Source organism: Marmota flaviventris, chromosome 19 (assembly GCF_047511675.1).
Source record: "Marmota flaviventris isolate mMarFla1 chromosome 19, mMarFla1.hap1, whole genome shotgun sequence".
NCBI classification, from domain to species: domain Eukaryota; kingdom Metazoa; phylum Chordata; class Mammalia; order Rodentia; family Sciuridae; genus Marmota; species Marmota flaviventris.
Window position 1 is genome coordinate 30,287,099 of NC_092516.1, and position 26,694 is coordinate 30,313,792.

A 26,694-nucleotide genomic window follows, 5' to 3' on the forward strand; every position below is an offset into this window, starting at 1 on the left:
CCTGTACCCTCTCCCATAGGGACTGCCCACAGGTAACCCACTGAAGACTGGGTCCAAACCAGAGGACTGTAGGGCAGGGGCACAGTGTTGGCCAGGGGCATGTGTCAAGGGGAGGACTTGGCTAGAAGGTAGAGGAGCTGGTGTGTCACTCCAGCCTCCTGCCTATGCACAGAGGGTTTAGATTTGCAGCCGCCAGGCGAGGCTGTGCAGGGAGGAATTTAGCCCAGTCATTTCAGACATTTTTTGTCAGGCCAGGGCTCTTTCCATGCTTTGTCACTGACCTGGAGAAGGAGGCTGCATGGAGGAGGGCTGGGGCTGCTCATGCCAAGGGAAGCAGTTGCACTCCTAGCCTCAGCCTGTGCCCAGAAACTTTTTGATTTTTCTGCCCTGGGCTGTAGGGCTGATCTGTCCCTGGACAGTGAGCCTGGCTAGAGTCCATGTCAGACAGAGGGACTGGAGGGACTGGAGGGCCACAGGGAGGCCCAGAACCCATGCAGCAAGAAGGCAGTAAGAAAATCCCTGGGAGACAGCATGGTGTGCCTGAAACGCAGGCGGAAAGCCATTTAGCTCTCTTCAAACCTCAGTGTTTTTTGGAGCTAGGAAAGGGTGACTGAAGCTAAGGGGAAAATAAGCTCCAGATATTAGCTTCTCTCTCTTGGCCCTAAGCAGAAAGAAAGAATGGGAAACAGCAGTAGGGAGGACAGAGTGATAAACAAGTGGTAGAGAAAAATACTGGGAGAGCCGGAAGAGATAATTTCCATGGGAAGTAAAGGATGGGTACACCTGGGAGACCCCCAACAAGAGAGAGGAGGGGAAAGGCTGGGTGAGTGGGGACGCAGACTCAGGTGGGGTGGAAATTGACTTTTGGAAAAGGAGAAGGCCAAGCCTGGCTGAGCAAACAGCAGCAACTAGAGGTCTTTCCAGCAAATTCTGCAAAGCAAATAAACTGATGACCCAATCCCTACATTTCCTTGTTGCTGTTAGTGGAAGACCCATAGCAATCCCAAGAATGACAGCTCAAGGGCTGTTCCAGGGCAATGGTATGAGGGGAGGGGCCTTTCCTGGCCTTGGGTTAAAAACAGCAAGGCCAAGTCCTAGGCCTCAGCCTCAGAGATGTTTACCCAGTGACTGTCTTGTCACCACATAAACAGTCCAGACACCTGGCTGTTGACACAACAGCTTGGGGTAGAAACATCTAGTGGAGGCTGATAACAGTTGGGGGTGGGGAGGGAGGCTGATGTATTCATTGGGTCCACTTCCGTCTCCAAGTGGCAGCTGCCTCTTCTGGTGGGTACTGCCCCTTCACTACATCCAACAAAGCCCAATATCCACAGGGGTTGTCCCTGGACTCCTGACATGCTCCTTCCCCTTGCTAACACAGGACTCAGGTTCAGACAGGGACTGGCTCTGTCCAGTCATGAGTCCTGTCGTCCGTTAACACAGCCTGGTCATCAGCCCAGGCAGTCCAGACCGGTGGAGCCAAGTCAAGAATCAGTCAGTTGGCTGACCTGTGATCCCTCAGGCTGGCCCAAAGCAAGACCAGAGAGCCATTTCCTTTACTTTCAAATGCAGTTCTTTCTAACATTGCCTGCAACGAGCTTTGGTGCAGAGATTTGGTAGGGGGTGAGGCATGTGGAAAAAGAAAGGAAAACAAAACAAAAAAACAAGTCCCAGTCAATTGCATGAAGCCTTTCCCTGGAAAAACCCAGGCTCTGGGGTGGTCAGGACACATGGCTGCCCTCCCCCCATTCCCTGGGACCTCAGTGTTGGTGGTCCAGGCACAAATGGGGATTTCTCCCACTCCCCATGTTAAAGAGCTGTCTGGGAGAGGCAGCACAGCTGGGTGTGTGTCTATGTATGTGCATATATATGTGTACATATATTTATATATATATAATAGGCTATATTAGAAAATTCTCTCTATGTATAAATATAAAACACTGGTATCCAAACATGACACCAACGGCTAACTAAAGTGCTTGACAGAGTTGGGCATGTGTCAGTATGCAGGTAAAACTAGCCTCCTGAGTGCCAGGACTGGATGAGCTGGGGAAGCAAAAAAAGGAAGTGGACAGAAGCAGGTGTGGCCCCGCCAGGGCACCAAGGGCACTGGGCTGTCTGGCCGCCCTCCCACACCATTGCCATGCCTCATCTTTCCCCTGCTTTCCCCACTGCAGTAGTGTCCAGGAGAAGCACAGTGTTGGAGAGCTGGGTATGGCGCAAGCGTGGGTCCTACGGGGAAGGCCATCCAGGCCATGCCCGCGACCTCCTCAGTCTTCAGGGAGCTCCATGTATATGCCAAGGGCAGGGGAGGAGGGTTGTCTTCATAATTCATAATTTGAAAAAAAAACACACCGCCATGGCTCCTCCAGGCCAGCCCTGCCTTCAGTCCTCCTGGGCCTCCTGCTGGGAAGGAGCTGGCAGAGGGAGAAGGAGGAAGCTTCTGGGTGGCTGACCCAAGACAGATTCATCTGGAAGCCCCAAGCAAAGCATTAGCACCTCCACCTTCCCCAGGGCCCCTGCCCTGCAAACCAGGCCCTTTCTGGTCTCAAATCCATAGAGATGCCCACAGGCAAGTGGTCACCAGAGCTCTAGGGAGCAGAGGGGCCCCAGGAAGCAGGGAAGAGGGCCCCCAAGACACAGTGCTACAAGAATGGATTTGTGGTTGGAGGTTTGGAGGCAAATGGACTCGATGAGCTTCCAGTCTAAAAAGAAAACAACAGAAAGTTATTAGATTAGGGGAGAACAGTTGTCGGCCATAGAAGAAACACAGACATATACTTCAGGATCCCTTTCTCTCTTGAAGCTACTGTGCTGAGGAAGGGGAGAGTCAGGGAGAAGGTGCACTAGAGGGGGCAGGGCCCAGAACTGAAACCCTATAGCTGATCTCCTCCCTGGCTTGGGCGACACAGAGCTCCATGAGGAAGGGTGCACAGCTCCTTCTGGAAGGATTCTGTTCCCAGCGCCAACTGGGGCACTCACCATGAAGGGGTTGGTAGAGATCCCCGCTGGCTGGCTCAGTGGCCTCTGTCCCAGCTTGGCAGATCCTAAGTCCCCAAAGGAGGAGCCTGGTAGGCAAGAGCAGTAACTCAGCTGACAAGTCTGGACCCTCATGCTGCTGCCCCACTGTCCTGGAGGACAAAGGCTCTATTCCAAGGTGACAGCAAGAGGGGCCCTTCCAGAATTCAGAAATAAAGAACATAAAGCAGTCAGGGGACAAGGACTGTTCTGCTGCTCCCCTGGTCCCCCTACTGGTTAAAAAGGAAACTAACGCAGAAGTCTGTGGGTGGGTACAGTGGATTCTATATCCTCAGATTCAACCAAAGATTTAAAAAAAAAAAAAAAAAAAAAAAAAAAAAAAAAAAAAAATATATATATATATATATATATATATATATATATATATATATATATATATAAAATGTGCATCTGCACTGAATAGGCATAGGCATTTTTAGATTATTATTTCTTAAACTGTAGGGTAAAACAACTGTTTACACAGCATTTACATTGTATTAGGTTTTGTAAGTCATGCAGAAGTTTCGTGCAGCTACTGCCCCACTTTATATAAGGGACTTGAGCATCTGTGGATTCTGGCATCTGTAGGTGTGCTGGAACCAACCCCCAAGGACATGAAAGGACTCAGTCCATGAAGAGTAAGCAGCAGGGGGCACAGGAGGGCACATATGGCTTCTTACCATTTTGCTGCTGAGCCAGTGAGGTTTGTGGGGGAAACAGTGTTGGGGGGAAGGTGCTGGCAAAGGCCCCCGTGGGTGGCACTGGCTGGGGGAAACCAGGCCCAGCACTGCTCATCCCAAAGCCAGGTCCTGCGGAATAAGACATGAGACTCAACCAAGCGAGTTTCTTGCAGGTGGACTAAGAACAACTTTTCCCAAACCCCCCTGGTGGGAAGTGGGGCACAGGATCCTTCATGAACCCCAGAACTCTGCAGTTTCTCCTGCAACCTCTGAACCTGCCCTCTTCCTGCTTATGGGGCTTGTGGCGTGGAGGGCACAGTCATTATGAACGCAGGCACAGCAATGAACTGGGGCAGCTCTCTGTGACTATCAAACTGCACACACGAGAGTTTTTACCCTGCTCTGAGCCTTAATTCTCTCTTCTCTAAAATGGGCACAGCACACATCTCACAGGGCTGCCGTGAGAACTGACGGCTGTGAGCCCCTCGGCATGGCTCCACATGTGGCTCAGCTCTGCAGCTGTTCTCTTCCCAGCCCTGGAGCTTCAGTGAGCCAAGGACAGGGATGACCAGGAGTTGGAGGGGACAGAAGCAGAGGCTGTGGAGGGCCAGGGTGGGGAGAGCACAGTTCCTGGCTAAATGAGGGCAGACAAAAGGAGTGCAGTTTCCTGGTGACTTAGGCTTGGGGCACAAAAGGGAAAGAAGCTGGGTGCCCAGAGGGACACAGGATGATGGAGACAGGAGAAGCACTGCCACTATGAGTCAACATGAAAGCAACCTTCAGAACTGGTTCCCCTAAACCAATCCTACAGTTCTGTGACATGGGGTTTTCCTTTATCCTGCTGGGCAGCCTAGAACTGAGGGCCTGGGCTGGGCGGGTAGATAGTAGCATCAGCAGGAGTAGGGGGAGACCGTGAAAGGCAAGGGCTGGGAGTTGCAGGTGAGCTGACGCTCTGCAGAGTCTGAACAAGGCAGGGACAGTGCACGTGGCTTACCTGGGGCCAGGCCATTGGGCTGGAACGGGTTGGTGGAAGGCAGCTGGAGCTGGGCGGGGGCGGTGAAAGGATTGGTGAAGGCTGCCCAGGGAGGAACCAGAGAGGCGGGAGAAAGAGACAGTTATCTTTTTTTTTTTTTCTTATTTGCCTTATTCAGTGATGATGGCGTATTCCTCTAAATTTGGTGTGTGCCTCTCTCTGTCCAGCATCCCTCCTCTCCTGGTCCTGGTACCCACAGACAGGACTCACCTCCAAAGGCAAGGCTTGTGTTGCTGCTGCTGCCGCCAGGTGTGGCAGACTGGAGGGTGGGGACCTGACCAGCCATCCCGAAGATGCTGTCATATAGGGAGAAAAGCCAGGATGCATCTCCTCCAGGACCAGGGACAAAAGGTGAGCAGGGGATCAGAGGACAAAAACCCATGGTGCTCTCACAGACCAGAAGGGAGCATGAGGGGAGGTGAGTAGGCCAAGGGAGCAACCAGGCTGGCAAAGTGCTGCTAGCTCTAAGGCGAGTCCCTCCATTTCTGGACCTACCTGCCAGGGACACCTCCAGCTGACACTCCAGGTCCCAGGAGGCTGCCCACATCTGTGAGGCTATTGGGCTGGCTGGCAGCTGCAAGAGGAGCGGCAGCAAACGGAGCTGACTGGCTACTCCCTGGGCAACCACAGGAGAGAAAAGGCAGGATTTGGGTGAGAGGAGGAAAGGGCAGAAGAAGAGATGGAGATGGGCTGTTTTGGAGTGGGGTGGAAGGATGACAGGAGGGCATCCTGGCTTCTTGGAGCCAGCCCATTTTCCACAGACCACCCAACTTGGGAGACTTGTCTCCCACTGAGAGTTCTGGGCAGTGGCAGCCCAGCCCTCCTGAAACTCCCTAGCATGTGACACCTCCACTGTGAGAAGAAAATAATTTGTCCTATGTCAGGCCTTCCTCCCTCCTCCTCTAGTTTGGCTGACCCATCCCAGATGGAAAAGTCTGTCCCTTCCTCAAACCAGCATTTTTCTTCATTGACATGTTACATGAAGGAGCAAGCCGAGGCACTGTGAAGGACAGCAAGTCTGGAGCACACTCAGGAGCTGTGCAGGGACTGTGCACATGCCACCAGAGCTGATAAGCAGAGTCTCCAACGGTCAGCACTCTCCCATCCAGCTGCCCCCGCAGAAGGCCCCTGACTGACGCCCTGAGCTTGGGTGCACTGTTCACAAACGGGGCCAGGCCAACTGAGAGGCTCTCCTGTCCCCCACATCTTCACAGCCAATGAGAAGCAGCACAGAGGACAAGGCCCACATGGAAACCTTAGAGAGCACGAGGACCAAAAGTCCTGGTGATTCCAAGTAATCTCATCTCAGGGGGAGCTCCCTGGCCCAAGTCCCTGTAATTTCCCAAAAACTTCCTTGTCTGTATTCAGACTTATCTATATATCGTGGGACCCTGGTGATCACTGTGGGCTGCTGTAAAGGTAAACTGTGGCCACAAATGCAAAAAGGCTTTATTTTTAGTGTGCTGGAAGACTCATTACTACTGAAGTAAAATTCACTTTACCAAGTGTCCACTGCATGACAGTGTCCAGTACTTGAGGACTGGATATTTGAATGGGTAGTCAGAAGAACTGGAGTCTAGACATGGCTCTGCCATTTGCTATGACTCTGGCAAACCATCCCCTTCTTCTGAGCCTATTTGTTTTCTTGCCCTCTCATACTGTGTCCATAAAGACCCTGTGAGACATGTGAAAGGATTTTGAAATCTGTGAAGTATAACTCAAATGCAAGGCACTATCTATCATACCTATGACAGAAATAACCACTTCCAGGAGCAGAGGCAAACACATGATGGCTATTTCAGATGGAAATCCACGAGAACAAGGGCCTCCTTGAACCTTTTTGGACTAGGGCCTCAAGGATAGGCCCCATCCATGGTCATGGCCACTAGCTCCTGCTCACCCTGGGCTCAACAGAAGACTATCTGTGGATGGGTCTTCTCTGACCCCTGGTTTGATCTTGGTTTTCTTCTCATAGAAGGGTGGGGTGGGGGGCGGTTTACCAGGGATTGAACTCAGGGGCACTCAACCACTGAGCCACATCTCTAGTCCTTTTTTTTTTTTTTTAAAGAGAAAGGGTCTCACTGAGTTGCTGAGCACCTCGCTGTTGCTGAAGCTGGCTATGAACTTGAGATCCTCCTGTCTTAGCCTTCCAAGCTGCTGGGATTACAGGTGTGCACCACTGTGTCCAGAATCTCATACAACCTTTTCCTTTTTTCCTTTGGAGCCCTCAACATATTTATAGTGATATGCATTTATTTCTGTATCAATTGTGTTCCTCACTAGAGCAATTTCATTGGTAGGAATTTTCTTTTTTTTTTTTTTTTTTTTTTTTTTTTAAAAATTTTAATATTTATTTATTTATTTTAGTTTTCGGTGGACACAACATCTTTGTTGGTATGTGGTGCTTGAGGATCGAACCCAGGCCGCACGCATGCCAGGTGAGCGCGCTACCGCTTGAGCCACATCCCCAGCCCGGTAGGAATTTTCTTACAAATACAACTTGCAAATGTGCAAAGCATAACACATGTAGGATAATTATTAAGTATAGCACTAATTAGTAGCAAAACCATCACAAATATTCATCAACAAGGGACTAATTAGATGAAACATGACATATACATACTATAATAGAGTATTATGCAGTTATAAAAAATAAGGAGGGGCTAGGGGTGTGGTCTAGTGGTAAAGTGCTTGCCTGGCATGTGTGAGGTCCTGGATTCAATCCCTAGCACCACAAAAAAATAAAGACAGACAAGTTTACCAGCTGGGAATTCTTTAAAAAAAAAAAAAAAAAAAGAATAAAAAGGTCTGTGGAGATGTAGCTCCATGGTAGAGTGTGTGTCTAGCTTGAGACCCTGGACTTGATCTTCACCACCATCAAAAATAAGATAAAAATAAAAAAAGAATAAGGAAGCTCTTAATGTATTGTCAAAAAAGATTTAATAGTACTGTTAGGTTAAAAAAATCAAGGTGTGGAATACTATGTATATTATGCCTTCAAACGTATAAAAACCTGGGCTGGGGCTGCAGCTCAGTGGTAGAGTACCTGCTTCACACGTGTGAGGCACTGGGTTCAATCCTCAGCACCACATAACAATGAATAAATAAAGATATTGTATCTATCTACAACTAGAAAAAATATTTTAAAAAAGTATAAAAAAATGGAAAAACAGGAAGATAAAAAAGTAAATAAGTCTACAGACTCCTCTTTCCAGAGGCACAGTTATAGAAAGCAAGGAAGAATGCAGAGATGGTGTGGATAAGGCTGTAGAAATATTATGTAGGATGGAAAACTAAATATCTGTAGGAAAAAAGGAAAGGACCAGAAAAAGTGACGGGGAAACTCAGGTAAGATGGCCGATGGGACAAAACCCTGTAGAAAGTGGGAAAGGACAAGGGGGTAACATTTGCAAACGGAAACATCTGTTTTTCCTGACACACAAGAGGAAGAAAAAGGGAAAGGGAAAAATAAAGACTCAAGGCAAAGGAAAGGCAAAGCCAGGCTGGCTCCCAAATCTTCACTGCTCCCTGGCCCCTATGACCACAGCCTGATTTCTCATCAGCACAGTTTTGGGTCTTTCTGAATGCCTCAGAACTGTAATTTGAATCTCTATGCTCTTCCTCTGCTAAAGGCTGTATTTATCCTTCTTGAGGGGAGCTTCCCTGTGCCAGGCATTTGGCATAAATGACAATACCTAGCAGTTCAGAAAGGAGCAGGGGTGACAAGATGTCTATGCCTACCTGCAACCAGTCCTGGAGAACAGCTTCATCTTCCTGAGTGTCAGTGCCTCCTTGGCCACCTCCCTCACAAATGCCCAGGCTTTCTAGATGAACAAGTTACAGCTCCCAGCTTCCTCCCAGGCAAGGCTATAATGCCACTGTGTACACTTGGCCATCCAGCCTCTGACCATAGTCTGTAAGGCAGGTGAAGTTCTACTGATTCTCCAGGCCCCAGCCTTTCCCTTGTCTGATTCAGAGTAAATGGACTTTCCAGCAAACCCAGCTCCCTCTCCTCAGATGAGTGAGATTCTTTGGCACTGTCCTGAGTCCTCAAGTTTCTAGAGCTTTCCCCAGTGAGGACCAGGCCTTCCACTCTACCAGGTTGGGAGAGGCTCAGCTCCTGCCAGGCTGCAGGCTTGCTGTGCCTCACTGTGGACACTAGGGGGCAGAGCTGGCCCTAACCCAGGTGGCTTCAGGACCCTGCACACACGGGGGCATTTTTACAAATGAAGCCACCTGAAAGTGATAGTGAGCCCTTGAGCACATATCATATGCTGCTTATATACTTACAGAGCCTCAACTCCATGCAGCTTGATTTCTACACATTTGCCTTAGAAGGGTTTTAGGGAAATTGCAGTTTTAGAAATCTCACCTCTCCATACTGCTCCTCAGAAATATAAAAATAAAACCAGGCTTGTCAAAAGCAACACTCACCTCAAAATCTATTTTCCTACTCAATTCCCAATCATGTCCCCCCCCCCCCCCCCCCCCCCGTAACCCAGGACCTCATACAGGTAGGTAAGAGCAATACTTCTTTTTTTAAAAAAATATTTTAAAAATATTTTTAAAATATTTTATTTTTTAGTTGTACACAATACCTTTATTTTGTTTATTTATTTTTATGTGGTGCTGAGGATCAAACCCAGGGCCTCGCGGGTGCTAGGTGAGCGCTCTAACCGCTGAGCCACAACCCCAGCCCCAAGAGCAATACTTCATTATGTCACATTCATAGGCACACTCTTGTATGGGTTGGCAGAAAGTGAATGGATTTTGCCACTTATCAGCATTTGGTTTTAGCCAAGTTATTGGCCAGAGTGAGCTAATTTTCTCAACTGCAAAGTGTAAATCTTTCCTTCCTCCTGACATACTATGTGAATGCTCCAGGCCATAGCAAGATCTTTGAAAATGTTGACTGGCCCTGGGTTTGGCTACAGAGTGTCTGCTTTTTGAGACAACTAGATACTGGACAAAAGGTTCAATGCCTGGGACAGCTGTGGGACTGCTGAGGTCTTCTTTCTCTCTGGATCTGTCCCATAAGCTTTGTCTTTGTCTTTAAAGCAATCAATTATGCTAGGAAGGCATTTCTTCTGAAGGGGCCGGTTTAAAAACAACCTTGGGTTAGGAGTATAGCTCAGAGATGCAAGCATGTGCTTAGCATGTGTGAGGCCCTGGGTTCAATCCCCAGCATCACTAGAATAACAAATAAATAAAATAAAATAAGAAGCAACCTCCTCTAGGCTGTTACATCTAGTGCTCCCACTCCCTTTCTCTTGCTAAACTGGATATTCCTATGTCAATTATACTGTGGCCAACAGTGCCCAAAGGGTCCATTTTTCCCCACATAATACTGGCCAATATCAATCTTTAAAAATTTTGCCAATATAATATGAAAAATTATCTTATCCTTGTTGCATTTCTCTTCTTTGTTAGGTTGAGGATTATTTTCATATTTTTTTTTTCTGAGTATCATCTGTTTGTATCTCTTAGCCATCTTCCTATTCTTTCTTTCTTACTTACAGAAGCTTAACAAATACTTCATGGATATTAACTTTTGTCTGTTTTCCATGTTATATCTTCTTTCTATCTGTTCCATGCCTTGAAGTTTTTTTTTAAGAACATCTTCCATCACATAGAAAGTGACCTATGTGGAGTTCCAGTGGGGTAGTCAGCACATGATACTTATAAGAAAGTGACCTATACTGTTTCTCTGTTGGAATTTATGGAGATTTTTGCTTCCTAGTACATGGTCAAATTATAAAAGGGTCATATATTTAACAATAAAACATATTTTGGGTTAGGGATGCAGTTCAGTGGTAGAGTGCATGCCACCACCATAAAAAGAAGGAAAGAAAAGAAAGTATCTACAGGTTACAAAGTTCTACTTATATTCTTCTTTCTTGCTTGCTTATTTATCAATGTTATCTATCTTGTGAGAGTATATTATAGTCTCCTACTGCATTGGTTTATTAAATGTGTCTAATAGTTTTTACTTTGTGAATCTCAAGGTTATACTGTCAGTTACTTTAAGGGCATGATTTTAAGAATGTCTTTATGAATTTTAATTTAATTGACAATTTTAATTTTTATCAATATAAAATGTCTCCATTAAAAAATAAAAACAAAAACAACACAGCAATTCTCAGTGGCACAGTGGAAGGCTGTGGGCAGAGTGAGAGTCAAGAAGTCACAGCTCTGCCGCTCTGCAGGCTCCACAATCAGGTAAACTGCTTCACTGCCTCATCTATAAAGTGGCTCAATTTTATAACTTTTTGGGTTTGTGGTACTGGGAATTGAACCTAGGGTCTCATGTATGCTAAGCATGTGCTCTACCATTGAGCTATACCCATTTTAAAAGGACACTCTCAGACTTCAAAACTCTATGATCAGAGGACCCTGGGTAGGCTGTAGGGTGGGAAGAATAACTTACCAAAGCTGCAGCTTCCAGTTAGCATCCGACTGGCTGGCATTGAAAGTGGAGCAGGGGAAGGGAGGTTAGAGGAAGGGAGAAAGAGAGGGTGTGTCACTAGCTTGTCCCCCAACATCTGGTCTCTACAGCACCCCAGTTGCCCTCTCTTGTGTCCAGGATGTCTAAAAGAATGACAGTCTGAAGGCTACAAAGACTGATGCCTGGGGACTTTTGGAGGAACAAATGCTTTAAAGAGTCTTGAGAGTCTCCTGCATAAGAACCAAAGTTAACAGTCCTTTGCTCTTAGAAGAATGGGTGAGGACTTCTGGAGAAAAGTCTGTTTTCCATGTTATACCTTCTCCCTGTCCCTTTCATGCTTTCTTATTTACAACATCTTTTATCACATAGAAAATGATCTACACAGAGCTCCAGTGGCATAAGTAGGTACTTGTAAGAAAGTGAACTTGACCCAGCCCCTTGACAGGATATGGCACAAAAAATCAGAGCACTTTAGAGAAAAGGTCCTGTCCTTACTCAATTTTTCTTCAACTTAGGTCTTCAGACTTCCCAGTCAGATATTTTCCAGGGTAGAAAATGTATAGCCCCTGCAGCAACTGCAGCCACTTTCCTTACATGAAGAACAGAACCAGAGCACCCCCTCTCCCTGACAGGCATGTGTCAGACCACCCTCGTCCTCTCCTAGAGCTTCTTCTCTGTGCTGCTTCCTTTGCACAGTTCTTTTTATCAGCAGGGATGTGAATGAAGGGTGATGTATGGATGTGGACGGCTGATGCTGCTGGAAGACAAAAAGGAAACTGGTGGGACAGTTTACCTGCTGGGGTTGGCTGGGTCTGGAACAGGGACTGGCCCGCTGGAGGGAGGCTTCCGAAGGCAGAGGAGCCAGGGCTGCTGCCAAAGGCATCAAAGTTGGCAAAACCTCCATGGGTAGGTGTCTGGACTAGGCAGAGGGAATATAAAGGTTATGTGAAGAAAAAGCATATGCATGTCTACATAATGTGTGTGCTGATTCTAAAGACCAGGGATTGCTCTGACAGGACGTCTGCCTTTCCACAGGTCCTCTTCAGAGGGAAACGGAAGGAGTCTGGGGCTGAGAACTAGACCCAAGTGGGGAAAGGGGCATCCAGAAGCCTCCAAGTTCATTTCCTACCATCTTTTATCCTCACTCCATGAGGATAAAAGTCACTCCATGACTTTTTTTTAAGGGCCTAGTTTATGGCAGGATCATGTGAAAGAATTTTTTTGGTGGGGCAAGGGGCTTGAAAAAGCAAAAGGGAGACTAGATATCGCTTTGTTCAACCCTCTACTGGCTATTGCTAGTGTCTGGGAAGAAGGCAAGGAAAAGGAACATGCTAATTCCTTTCCTTCCATCTTTATAAAAGAAAGAAATAAAAAGGCTCCTCTAGTGTTCTTAAGGAGGTGCAAGGGGCCTCCAGCTGCAGTGCTTCATGTCTGCACTCCTGAATGGAATCCCTGCCTCATTATTCACCTGAATCTTTCCATCCAGGCTGCTTCAGAATGACCATCACATGCTTTGGTGTGGAGAGATCTAGAACCACAGGAAACCTTGGCACCCCAAGGGACTAAATGTCTTGTGTTATAGGTGTATATATTATAGGGGGTGCTCGTCACAAGTTCCACTTACCCCCAAAGGCTGGGAATGCCGCAAAAGCAGGTACTGCCTGGGGAGCAGCAAAAGGGTCTCCACCGATGTCAGCCAGCAGGTCGGTGCTGGCTTTCTTGGTGCAAGAATGAGGAGGAGGCTGGGAGGTCCGGGCCTGGGCTGGCCGAGCCTGAGATTGGCTGACAGACTTGGAGAAGAATTGCATATGGCATTTAGATAGAACCAGACCCCTCTATGACTCCCCAGGAAGCCCCCAGACAGCCAAGTGGAGAAAGCAGAGAGTGAGCGCCTCCTCTCAACTGAGAGGCTTCCCGGCAGAAGCCTCAGCTCTTCTCATAACTCAAATCGTCCTTTTTTTCTCAGTACAACCATTCCCAGAACCACATATTTTAGAATGCATTAGTCAAGTAATCCTGCAATAAACATGAATGTCTCCAACAGTGCCCTGGAGCTGCTGCCTCATCTTTCCAGGTACTAGAAGCAGTATCCTGGCCCCCACTCTGTTCCTCAGAGGGAATGGTCAGGATTGGAGATGAAACTGACTTCCCTAAATACCACTTCCTGTTGGGCTCTGTCTTCCAAAAGACAGGATGGCCAGGGTGACAGATGCAAGCTACAGGTAACAGCAGGAAAATGAAACCCCTGTCTCAAGCCTGCCTTGTCTAACCCAAATCTCAGCGTAAACCTGAAGGACAGTTCTGAGAGTTACCTGGCTTGAAGTGGAGGCAGCATCCAAGAGAGGTGGCACAGGATCCCCCAGATGTGTCCGAAGGGGCTTCCCTTCTGGGATGGAACCCTGGACGGGGGTGGAGGCACTGCCTTTGGTATAAGTGGGCCCCTTGACTTGGTCTGGGGGGACATACCTTTGAGGAAAAATAGACTGTAAAGAGAGAGCTAAAACCTTGGACCATGTTCAACTTAGGTGCTTAGGAAAACACAGGTAATAGGGGTCAAAGGTCTCTCTTATTTTTTCTTTATTGATCACCTTTTTGTGGGTAAAGGGAATTCAGCAACTTAGTAAAGTTCTGCCTCTTTCTTGATCTTGTCCTTGAGCATATCATTTCCCCCCCCCATATTGGGGATTGAACCCAGGGGGACTCTACCACTGAACTACATTCCCAGTCCCTTTTTATTTATTTTGAGACAGGGTCTTGCTAAATTGCTGAGGTTGGCCTTGAACTTGGAATCTTCCTGCCTCAGCCTCCTGAGTTGCTGGGATTGTTGGCATGAGTCACTGCCCTGGCTGCCCCTTAGCACTTTGATGCTCATTGTTTCTGCAGGAACACAGAGTTTACTCTAGGTTGTGTCTCCTTCTCCTCCTCTCCCCATCCTCTTTTTAAAAAAAAATAATATTTATTTTTAGTTGTAGTTGGACACAATACATTTATTTTATTTATTTATTTTTATGTGATGCTGAGGATCAAACCCAGTGCCTTGCACGTGCTAGGTGAGCACTTTACTACTGAGCCACAACCCCAGCCCCTCCCCCCCTCCTATTTTGACATCTCAAACCATGCATATTTCAAGTAATAATACATTCAATAATGCTGATGGGCCTACTTTTCAATTTCTGATTCAAGGTCACCCTTTTTACTTTCTGGATATTTCTTCAGATTTGTCCTTCTCAAGCCCACAGAAAAGGTGTCAATATCTCATCCTTTTAGTGCTCACAATCTATCCTGTCCTCCAGCTCATGTTACTTCTGATAAAAATCCCCTCCTACCATAGCACAAGCAGTCCCTGCTCAGTAAGCATCTAATTCTGAGACACTCTAATGAGGAACTCAAGACATAGTTTTATCCATGTCAGTCTCCCTTCTCTCTGCATTTTCTTCTCCACCTAATAGTTACCCTAACTATATATAAGTGCCAATGGGCAACAAGAGGAGAGAAAACCTGGGGATAAAAAAGGCAAGGGAGAATGGAGATGATGTTTTCCTCATTAGGAAAACTGAATACCCATAAACCATGGGTAAGATGATTGATGAAAAGCATAAAGCTACAGGATGTGTAGCTTGCAACCATCTCTCCCCATATAAAGATCAGTGGAGTTATAAAAAGTAGCTCACACTTCTACAAGCCCACCTCCTTGCTCTACAGGCTACAGTCTCCCCAAAAGAGGGGACATCAAAATTGCTGGGTTGGGAGCTGATGACAAGATGTCCTTTCATGTTAATTTATTATTTTGAAGCCAGAATTTAGCCCTGATTGAATCTGAGTGGAACCCAAATCTAGCTTTTTTTTTTTTTTGGTACTGGGAATAAAACCCAGGGTGCTTTACCACTGACCTACATGCCTAGCCCTATTAATTAATCTAGTTATTTATTTATTTTTGGTAATGAGGACTGAAACCAGAGCTCATTACCACTGAGTCACATCCCCAGACCCCCTCCCCTTTTTTTGAGACAGGGTCTCGCTAAGTTGCACAAGCTGGTCTTGACTTTGTGATCTTCCTGCCTCTGCCTCCCAAATCGCTGGTATTATAGACATGTGCCACCATACCCAGCCCAAACCTAGCTTTAATTTGGACATTGGAAGGTCAGATGAAACACATCTTAGACTCATGTTTCCACAGCAATCTCTTTCCTCTTTCTTACCATCTTTTCTTCTCGTATTTTTCCTGGAGAAACTCCTTCACCTTCTGAGGATCTCTAGAGTCTGGTATTAAAGATGTCCGAGCATCAAAAAGACCCAGCCAAATCTTTCTGCAAACCTGAAGGAATAGAGCCAGGTGACAGAGAAAATGGAGCAGAGAAACTGAAATATGAAAAGATGTATCTTTCATTGATATACCACTTTCAATGTCTTCGTCAATAAATATTTACTGAGCATTTTTACAGTGCTAGGATCTGATATATCTAACAAATAAGACATAATTTCTATCCTCACAAAGTCTGTAATCTAATGGGGAGGTCATATCTTAAATAAATAAAAAATAAATTTATAATTACATATTGTGATGCACAATAAAAAAGGAAAATAGCCATAAGAATTATAGACAACTAAATTTGGGTGGGGATGAGATCAGAGAGAATTTTCAGAGTCCTTGATACTCCTGTCTAAGTAAGCTAATCACCTGCAAGTTAGAAGTACTGCTCAAATCAAAGACAGCAACTTTCCAATTGGCAGATTTAGCCTAGGAAGGGGTTTAACTTACTTTCAAGTAAATGACATAGACTTAAACCCAGGCAGTCAAGGCTCAAGGCAGCAGAGCAACCCCAGCTCCACTAGGAGGGGCTGGCCCATCAACTCTGAATGCAACACAGACTGCTAACTGCCCCATCCCCATTGACCAGGGGCAACCCCTACAGAGACACTGCTCCCCCGCCCCCACACACATACACTCCTCAAATGGGACAAACCACAATTTACATAACTAAGATTCTTTAAATTCACGAATATACATATACAAGAAATCTCACATACTAAAAAATTAAGAGAGACCTGACCTCAAAAGAAAACTGTGGGGTTTTTCTATACTTGAGGACAAGCTCCGTGGGTAGACAAGGCAACTACCACCATCTAACCATTCCCTCGGTGAGAGCTCACCTCATTTCCACGAGACTGTAGAAATACTACTTCAGGCTCTGTGAAAGTTGTCATGGAGATGGACTTGACACGATGAGGGGGGTTCAGGCCTCTCCTGTGGGGGAGAAATAGAAAGCAAGAGAAGTATAATGCAGTTAGCACTGCAGGTCTGCTTATGAGAAGAGGGGGAGGGAGGAAGAATGAAGCAACAGCATACAAGCTAGGCTCAGACAGAAAGAGGCCCCACCCAGACCTGGGGCTGTGGAGCTCAGTAGTACAGCACTTGCCTAGCATGCATCAGGCCACGGGTTTGATCCCAAGCATGGGGTGAAGAAATAAGAACCTCATTCAAAGCTGCTTCTTAATTCCAAGAAAGAAGGAACATAAGAATGTTTTGGAAGCCTTGAATGAGACAGGGAAGAGTTAGGGACATACTGTGACCTAATCATTTTAGAGAGGAAAAAGCAGAGTCTACCCTCCAGAAACAGCTTTCTGTATCCTGGCTCAGATCCCAACAGGCTAAGAAGCTACCTCCAAGAACTCAGGCATGTGACCATGTCCCATCTCCTGTTTTGCCATTGTTTCAAAGATAGGGCATATCCCAAGGTCCCAGAGACTATGAAAATATAAACCCCTCAATCATGAGGAAAGGCAAAAATGAAGGCCCACAACTATTCCTGATATGGTGACCAGAATCCTTAAGCCAGTTGCCTCTCCTGGGCTCCACAAAAGGGTGATGTGTTGGGGGGTATAAGAGGGGACCCTCTCTTTCAGGAAGCCATCTTTGAGATTCCAGATTGTCTAGATCTATTCAAAAAGTAAGAAGAAGTCATATTCAACCATGGGATGTGAGGATGGCACTGGCCAAAATGTATATCCTGTAGAGTTGCTTTGTGTTTGCTCTGTGTTTTCTGTTAACTCCCAGGGGGTCCAGTTCCATCCTGTAGAGAATACAGCAGGAAAGGCGTCCTTACCTCCACTCAATTAGCCTCTGGAGTATTCTAATAGGGAAACTTGGGGCTAAGCCAGCTGGGGCTTCATGGGTTTCCTTACACCTTAAGTTTTACTCTGGTCTAGACCTTCTGCCCTCATTGTGCTAAAACACAACTAGCCAAACCTAAACAAATGAACCTGACCTGGGAGTGAAAGATCACAGACATATGCAGGAAAGAGGGTCACAGCGGATGAGACCTCTTTGAACTTTAAGAAACTGGGCAAATCAAGAAGTTAGAATTAAAAAGTCAGCTGGCCCTCCGTTACCATGGGTTCTGCATGCATGCCTTTAACCAACTGTGGATTAAAAATATTTGAGGAAAAATTTGCGTTTGTACTGAACATGTACAGACTTTTTTTTTTCTTATTATAATTCCCTAAGCTCTACAGGAGAACAACTATTTATGTAGATAGCTTTTATATTGTATCAGGTATTATGAGTAATCTAGAGATAATTTAAAATATACAGGAGGATGTGCGTAGGTTCTATGCAAATAGTTTGCCATTTTATATAAGGGTTGGGGAATCTTCCACCCACAGATACTGAGGGTCGACCATAAAACTGGAATAGGGTCCCAGCTAATGTCCTCAGGAAAACAAAGGGAGAAGAAATAGATAAGGACATTTACCAAAGGGAAATCCTGAAAATTCATAAAGAAGGTGGAGAAACATGTTCACGCTCACAGGTGCACACACAGAACAAAGGTGCTCCTGACGAGTCTGTGAGAATGGCAGAGAACCTGTCAGTGTAAGTGACAGGAGAGGGGCGGGGAGTGGGACAGATGACACAGTACAGAGTGAACAGTGAAGGGCGGCTTCTCTTTTGGATGATAAATTACTCATTAAGGAATTCTAACAAAGGACAGGACACAGGGGGCTTCAGCGGAGATCATTTTCAACAATTCTGCTGCTAGACTTTCAAGTAAAGGGTCTCAAAATGCCCTTAGAAAAGACAAGCAATATCAAAGCTGACTGATGCCCTAAGGAAACAAGAGCAGGAGAGCCAAAAGGAAGGCTTTGGTCGGACACAGCAAACTCAAACAACAGCTCTTTTTTCCTCCCTAATACTGGGATTGAACCCAGAGCCTCGTACATGCCAGGCAAAGGTTCCACCACTGTGTGCCTCCCCAGCCTCTTTTTGCTTCCCCCCTCCCCAAGACAGAGACTTGCTAGCTGCTCAGCCTGGTGTTAAACTTGGATCCTTCTGCCTTAGCCTTCCAGTTGCTGGTATTACAGGTGTGCACCAAACAGTACCTCTTAAATATGATCTTCCCTGAAGACTCTTACAGTCACATTTCTGAGATAGTCCAAGTCCAATTTTTTCTCCTAAGGCCTCTCTTGCTACTGGCTCAGCCTGATTTCATTTTTAATTCTAGCCAGGCTGCTTTTATACTCTTTCCATTGCTTCTTCTCACCTTAACCACTAGGCTTCTCTGTTCAGAATGCCCCGCCTTTTGAAGTCTGGCCAGAGTTGACCTCACTGTGCCTATGAACCTGGTCGTTTCCTCTTCACCTCCCACTAACAAATATTTGCTTTGCACAGACACAGGTCTGTGCACCCGGTAGGCACTTTGGGGGATACAAAAATATCAGGACCTAGTTTTTGACCCCCAGAAACTTACAAGAAGGACTCGAGAACCTGCATACAAGTACTTCTTTACAGTGTAGGAAGCTATTCAGTCGGACACTGACAGATTAGGAAGAATGTATCTCCAGGACACAGCAGTGCGAGAAGAAAGAGAAATGGTCATGGGAATGGTAAAACGTGTTATGTTTACATTAGAAAAATAAATCCTAAGCCTATCACATGAAGGTCACTGACATTTCCTGAAAGGACAACCAGGAACTGTTAGCAAAATATAAACAGGGAGGTGCGCTTCCTTGTCAGGGGGAGGAGGGGAGCTCACCCAGGCATCAATCAAAAGGGGATGCTTAGAACAACAGAACTTCTTATGGCTGAGCTTGGAGTTGTTTTTTTGGGGGGGGGGGGGCAGGGGGCGTGGAGATGGGGGATGATGGGATGAAGGAAAGGCAGAGAAAGTAAGAAGTGATTTAAGTGCTTTGGACCAAATGAATCTGATGGAACAGGATGTTTCCACAGCACAGTACAAAAAGCACTGCTCTGACCTTGATGTCTGTAGACTGGATTATGTATAACCAGAGCCACAGTTTGGGGGCAGGGAGAATTCTCTACAAGGCAACACTCTGCAGCTCAGGAAGAGGGCCTAGTTACATGGCTTATGAGTCAGTGTTTCTTTCTGAATCATAGGGAAGCCATTGCTGGCTGAGAGACACAATTTAGAAATGAACCCTCTCCTGCCAGCAGCTGAAAGCAAATGGTCTAGGTGTGCTGCATTTTGTTGGGTACATAACAGGGCTATGCAATTGGCCAGATGTGAGTCACTGGCTTGGAATTAAACAGATCCATCCTTCTGATATGTACCCAGTGTCCCCAACAAAACTCTCAGGTTCTTCCTAAAAGAAGAAAGTTAGAAGGAGGCGCTGCCCTTCTGTTATCACAGCAGATCCTTTCTGTTACTTTTACCCCCAAGGTGCTAGGCAAAAACAGATATCAATTTGTCCAAAATAAGGCGCATTTTTCCAATTGAAAGCAGGCATATTACTGGGACTCAAGCCTTAAGCTAGTTGTGCTGTCTTTATCTACTTTAGTTTCTTTTTCACTAGGCTCCTTACAACATTTGAAGTACTCTGAAATACTTGGCAAGTCTTGCCCGTGTAAATTCTAGTCTGCCCAATTCTCTTTCCTTCTCTCTCCTCTCCCTTGGTTCCACGAAGCATACAACCATTTCCACAAATACCACACCTTTTGCTTTTCCTGTGGTCATCACCCTCAAGCTGGCCTATATTTTGCTTCGATCTGGCTCCATAAAAGCATCAAACCTGCTCAGCTGCTCAGATAAGAAGGTTCTGCCAGGTCAACAATGGAAAAAACCAGTTCCACCCAGCACCCAAGTTCTTTTATTTGTGCCAAATTTGAACTTGGGAATTCCTCACCTCTTAATATTTATGTTCAAATCCATATACCCTAGAATGGGTTTCTCTGTTCCTGGGATTCCACTCCTCTGCCTAAGCAGATGACAGCTAAACCATTTAGCTTCTCGGACTCAAACTACTAAGAGTCCCTTTGAAAAGTTCCAAATAGAAGGCTTTTCTTTTAATCTGCTCCAGGGTCAATATCACTAATTTTAGGGAAACTTTTTCTAATCTCAATTTTGCTCTAACCCATTTCCTTTGTTATTCCTCAGCAGAAATAATAAACAGCTCTCCTATTGGACAGAGCCTGGTAGAGGCCTGATAGTGTTACCAGCTATGTTCCTCTTTAGTCTCAATTCCAAAACATTTTTACATGTTCTCATTTCCCCTTCTTCTTTTCATATCTTTCGGTAATTTGTTACTTCCTTGGGGCTTTTCTAGTTGTTCATGGGCCCCTATAATAAAGTGCCTAAATCAGTCATTTAGTAGCCTGCCCAGTCCATTTATGCCAGCAGAGGTGAATATAAAAGGTGAGGGAGGTAGGGAGGGAGCAAAGAGACTCATTAGGCGCAAGGTATATGTACACCTCCTCAACCCAGAAAGATGGAAAAGTACTGAATTATTGAACAACATACTACACCTTTCCTTCCATGGAGACACAAATACTTCAACTCATAACTACTAGTAATAAGCCAGACAGGGAAACTAAGGCACAAGTAGTGTAGGAATCTGTTAGTTATATAACAGTTGTCAAGTACATCTCTTGACACCTAGCCCGGAGCTCTACCCACCTTAAGTTGATTTCCATTATTAAAGTAAAGGTAGGCAGAAGTAGAAGGGATAAGTCTCCACTATTGAGACCCAAGGGACTAAAGGAGGATCAAACAACCAGGTCATGGAAGCATGTCATAAATTGACTGAAAAAAAATGGGTGTCAAAGTCAGTGACCATCCCTGATGTCAACAAGACCACAGGCCTCGGAGTCAATTTTCTTTCTGAAGAAAAGTCTTTTATCCATAGAGGTAATCAGATAAACCAGAACAAGAAAGAATATTCAAAGCATTACTTTGAAATAGATGCTTTTTTAGTAGCAATTTCTACCCCATATAAAGCATTAAATGGCAGGCTCATCCTCTAGTAGGGGAGTTGAAATTGTAACTAAATAAATAAGCATATGGGAAAATTAAAAGGATCTGAATCCAGGTTAAGGAAATTAGGTATTGGAAGAAAACCAAATCAATAAAACTAGGTCAAATTTGGGACCTACAATTGTGGCAGCACATATGTAAATTTAGAAATGACAGAAACTAGCAGCCTCTCTCAGGCCCTCACACCAACGCTATAGGTATTTCCTACAGTTGAAAAAATATTTCCCATTAAAAAAGAGCAAGAATGAGCTCATCCACGCAGGGATGAAGGCAGAGTCATACCCACCCACCAATATTAAAATGTGGATTTTTCTTCAGATCTTAGGAAATTCAACTTTGGCTGGAACAGTCAGCTTTGCTCCATCAGCCAAACCAGCCAGCTGAGACCCCTGGCAGTTCTCTCACTGCCCTCAGAAGATGCCCTCTTCCTAAGAGATAGACATATTTGTAACACAGTCAACAGAAAATTTGGCCTTCAAAATAAAGCCAATCCTGCTGTCTTCTTTCTTTGGCTGGGTTGCTGAGGATGGTATTTAAAAAATGTCCCTTCAAAATGCCCCTCATTTTAACAAAGAATATTCTCTTTGCATCATATCTCAATGTGAGCTCCTATCACTCTCTAACCCAACTAAGCTTTATCTTACTTCAAAGCACTTACCACTACCTACAATTATATATAGAAGGACTTCCTTTTCTTTTTTGTCTTTTTTTTTTTTGAACTGGGGGTTGAACCCAGGGCTTTGCAAATGCAAGGCAGATGCTTTGCCACTGAGCAACATCCCAGCCCAGAAGAACTTCTTTATGGCCTTCACTAGGAAGCAAACTATATGAAGATGGAGGTTTTGCGGCTACCGTTATCTCCAGAACCTAAAACATTGATAGGGACTCAAGAAACATTTGTCAGCTAACTGAATGAATAAATGTGCAGGTTGTTGGCTTACCATAATTTTCACTTCCCACTACCACAAAATTCTAATCTATGTCAATCAACACATGGACTTAAGATGCTAACTGGTCTGCGTGTTACTATGGACCAGGACTCTTCATTGTCTGCTGGACTATGTGCCCTCTTCACTTGGCAGCCAGAAAAAGGCATCCCCTGCCTCACATATTCTGCATACCTGCCAGCTCCTAGCCCTTCCCATAGCAGGGACAAGGTAATACTTTAAGATCCCTGTAAAAGGTTTATATGCCTTACCCTAGTCCATGCTTATCAGAAATCCAATTTCTAATGAGAAGTTCCACCACAGCCTAGGCAAACAGTCATAGCCTGGGGAACTCCAGCTCTCTTAAGAGTTTTCCCTGATATTTCTCTCCTTCTTATCTCACCATGTCTTCAGTTCAGCCTTATTCATTGGCCCAGTCTCTTGATCCTTCACTCAACTCTTACTTCCTGCTAACAAAGTGTTGTCCTCACTTCTCATTTCCTAACTTCCAAAATTATGTTCTCTAAAGTCTACTGTCTCCAGAATTCATTCCTTCAGTAATTCTCATAAAGTTTTACCAAAATACATCCTTTCTAGAAATTCTTTTTGCAGTACTAGGGACTGAACTCAGTAGTGCTCTACCACTGAGCTACATCCTCAGCCCTTTTAATTTTTTTTTAATTTTGAGAGTGTCTCACTAAGTTGCTGAGGTTGGCCTGGAACTTGCGAAGCTTTTGCCTCAGCCTCCTGAGTTGCTGGGATTATAGGCATGCACTGTCATGCCTGGCTTAGAATTTCCTGAATCTTTTTTTTTTTAAACATATTTTTAAAAGATGGGCACAATATCTTTTTATTTATTTTTTTATGTGGTGCTGAGGATCAAACCCAGTACCTCACAAGTGCGAGGCAAGCCCTCTACCACTGAGCTATAACCCCGCCCCAGAATTTCCTGAATCTTCAAAAGGGTTAGTTGATTCTTCTTATTTGGTCCCACAGGAATGTATATCCCTAAGGAGTTTCACTTAGTTTGAGGTTCATACATTCCAGAGAGATACAGGCCTCCTTAGATAATTCCCTGTTAAACTATCAATCCTTAGGCCATAGCCACCTCCATCTAGCGTATGCCCTGATCACTGGCATCTGACTTTTCATTAGTGAGACCCACAATAGTGATAGGGACCATGCGGAAAAGTGGTAAGGTTCTGAAAATTGTCCATCAATATTTAAGGAGTTAACATTTCCACCAAAAGAAATCAGGTTTTTAATGTGGCCCAGATCCCTTGGCCTTCCTTCTGTCCTGATTGAGGGATACTCATTACAGAAGTGAAATGTTATTTGTGGAATACTTTAAATCAAGATCTAGAAAATGATAATGATGTGAGAGCACTGCCTATTTATTCAGACTTCTATCTTCCATGCCATCACCACTAACCAAGAAATGGATTAACACCATTTCCTGATATTTTCTTCCAATACCTAGCTCTTGGGGACCATCCATGTTATCCCCCCTACTTTCCTTTATTTCTTCCCAGGCCTTCTAACCCAATTTTCCTTTTCATAACAGCATCTTCAGGAATCAGCCCTTTCTCTTTCTACATTATGCTACATAAATAATTCCCAAACTTTCCTCCTTGTCTTCACAGAGTATTTGTCTCAGTCTCAAGTCTCTACTCTCTTACTTCATTTGAGAATTGGTCTCATGGCACACTCCTTTTTGGGTTCTAAATTATTGTCCCAAGAGTCACAATGGCTTTTACTCAGACCAAAATGAAGTTCATCCTTACAACATATGAGTGAGGATGATCAGAACATATAAATGTGACAAAGGAGGTAAAACAAAGTAGAGAAATAGTTCCAAACAGTATCTTAGGTTTCCAGAAATTCCTCATTTCTGGTCTGCCACGATCATAACTAATATCAAACAACAAGTGCTGAAAACAGCAACCCCCATATGGCACTGGAAAAGTTACTAAACCTCTTTGCTTCTGTTCTCCCATCTGTCATGCAAGAACAATACTGCTTATTTTTTGGCTCCTAAAGGTGTAAGAGCAAGGAAAGCTTTTCTTGTTCAGAAAATAACGTATATTAATACTAAAAAAAGGGCAAAATAAATCCCTTGGAAACTTATAAAAAAAAAAAAAAAAAGACCAGAGATCTATGAATGGTATCAGATGTTAATCAAGCATCTAATCAGATAATTCGCTGGGGTGAAGGAACCTTACTATATAAGCAGAAATCTGGGCTAGAACTGAAGTATCTCTGGCATGATCAAATACAGTGTCACTGTCAAGGGTAGCATTACAAACCCTACCCAATTTAGAAAGAGTTGACTAGATGCAGGCAAACAAAAAGGTGTAAATGATTATATTTAAGGATGTCTCATCCCATACTTTTTGAAAAAGTTAAGCTCTCTACTACGGTAACCCTCTGGTTCTCAACTATTGAGATTTCGTAAGAAGTCAACCTTCTGGGTAGCATTCCAAAGCTCTGCAAGATTAGGTCTGCACCTGAACCCTGGCTCCCTATCTGATACTATCTCTAGACTGGGTTAACTCACCTATTTTCAACTGGTTCCTGCATCTGACACTTCAGGAGGGGCACAAGCCAGAAAGGGGGGGGGGGAGGCACTATTCATCTGGAGTCCAGCTTTCCCTACCTTTTTGCCTTCCACCTACAAGAAGTTTCCTTTAAAGGTGTATGCCATTTTCTGGCCCTTTAAATCCCTACTCCATTAGCTCACCCCACGTTCCCTTCAATTCTCCACACTTTCTGTCTCCGCACCTGCAGTTCGCCTCGCCTCCTTCAGGGAATTTCTCCATCGTCTCCGGGTGTCCTTCCTCAGCCCCCACCCTTCTCTCCGCAACGCGACTCCAGCTTGCTCTTCTCTCCCCTCTGCTTCCCTTCCCAACACCTCTACAGAAGACGACCCTCTCACCGTGTCTGGCGCGACTGTGTCCTCCCCCGCCGCCCTCGCCCCTGGATCTGGGCCTCCCCGACCACCTGGGATCCCCGTGGTCCCCCGGGCTGGCTCTCTGCCCTTGCTCCCTGTCCTCCCCCCGCCGGTCCACTCACAGGAGGCCGGAGCAGGTGGTGCAGACGAAGCTGCCCACGGTGATATCCACGTAGGTGACCCCGCGCTGGGCGCACTCGAAGCAGTGGCGGTTCCCGGCCTGGCTGCAGGCACCCAGCTCCCGCACCCGGCGGCACCACACCTCCGAGGACGCCTCCGCCTCCGCCTTTCCCCCGCCGACTCCGCCACCCGGGCCTGGGCCCTTTTTGGCCGCCATCACCATCGCTGCCCACCTCCCTCCGACCTCCTCCCCACAACTCGGGAATCGCTCCTTCAACCACTGCCACCTTCCCGCCTCCGCCGCCTTCGCACGCCCAGCAACCCTGACAGAAGCTCAGGAGCCGGCGGCGTCCGCGCGAGACTCCACCGCCCCCTGCCTCGCCTGTCCTGCACGTAGATTGGCTAATCTTCTCCCACCTCTTCACTATGATTGGTCCGAGCTGGGACAGCCTCCGGTTGCCGGAGCCTCCAAAGCCACGCCCCACTGCTTTCAGGCCTCAAGCTTCTCCCATTGGCCCCCAGAGACCCCGGCTGCAAGAACTGTGCGTGCCCTTTTCTTGTCCCCGCCCACTCTCGCCACTGCCTCCACCAGGGCCCGCCTCCCGGTTTCGCTTTGCGACTTCTCCGCTCTAGGGTTCTTACGCTAACTTTGATTGGCTGTCGAGGTCTCAAAGTTAGCGCGCGAGGTAGAGGAGGTGTTCTGCGCTTGCGCAAATCTAGTCCTGCGGACTGTGATAATTGCCGCCAAATTTCAAAGTCTTGCTCTAGGCTGCGCGGAATGACACGCATAACAGAAAAGTGGCCATATGAGGGGGAGAGAGGAAAGGAGGAGGGAGAAGGAAAGAGAGTGCTTTAATAATGCTGTTTCGTGTATTCCTGCCCAAAGTCATAGGTAGGATACTAATTTTACAGATTAAATCGTTTGGAGTGGATTATGCAACTGGTACGTGGCCTGGCTGGAATTCGAATCTGAGTCTTGGCTTTTTAAACCCTACTTTTAATCATCATGTTTGGTGAAGTAGTATTTGATTTTTCATTTGACACTTACTGAGTGTCTGCTGGGTTTCCGGTACATTCTAGACACTGGAAATACAGCAGTGAAGCGCTCAAAATCTCTATCCTTGTGGAATTTACATTCTGATGGGGAGAAGCAGACACAGAACAAGTGGAAGAATCATCAGTTAGTGATAATTTGTATGCAAGTAACTAAAATCTTGGAAAAGAGAATGATTGGTTGGGTAATTTGGAGAGGGTTGG

At 45.7% G+C, this 26,694-nt stretch overlaps 1 protein-coding gene across 2 annotated transcripts; it reads right to left on the reverse strand.

Moving 5' to 3' along the window:
* Positions 1–1,504: 1,504 nt before the first annotated feature.
* On the reverse strand, positions 1,505–25,791 carry Agfg2 (ArfGAP with FG repeats 2). 2 transcript variants are annotated; one of them, XM_027952983.2, is made up of 13 exons: positions 25,440–25,791; positions 16,328–16,421; positions 15,376–15,491; positions 13,489–13,642; positions 12,801–12,966; positions 11,970–12,095; positions 11,159–11,191; positions 5,227–5,347; positions 4,942–5,027; positions 4,693–4,773; positions 3,699–3,827; positions 2,983–3,068; positions 1,505–2,705 (listed from the first exon to the last, which is right to left on the reverse strand). In XM_027952983.2, the coding sequence occupies exons 1-13, from the start codon at positions 25,658–25,660 to the stop codon at positions 2,646–2,648; spliced, it is 1,473 nt and encodes a 490-aa protein (XP_027808784.1). In that variant the 5' UTR covers positions 25,661–25,791; the 3' UTR covers positions 1,505–2,645. The 2 variants fall into 2 exon arrangements, with proteins under 2 accessions (XP_027808784.1, XP_027808785.1); XM_027952984.2 differs by lacking the exon at positions 11,159–11,191.
* Positions 25,792–26,694: the final 903 nt, after the last annotated feature.

Bases quoted from the DNA above. Each gene is read 5' to 3' on its own strand.
- Agfg2 (XM_027952983.2), bottom strand. From the start codon at position 25,660: ATGGTGATGGCGGCCAAAAAGGGCCCAGGCCCGGGTGGCGGAGTCGGC. The intron at 12,096-12,800 runs GTAAGTGGAACT...CCCTCTGCCTAG, and splicing joins GGCATTCCCAGCCTTTGGGG to TCCAGACACCTACCCATGGA. The intron at 5,028-5,226 runs GTAGGTCCAGAA...CCTATATGACAG, and splicing joins GCTGGAGGTGTCCCTGGCAG to CATCTTCGGGATGGCTGGTC.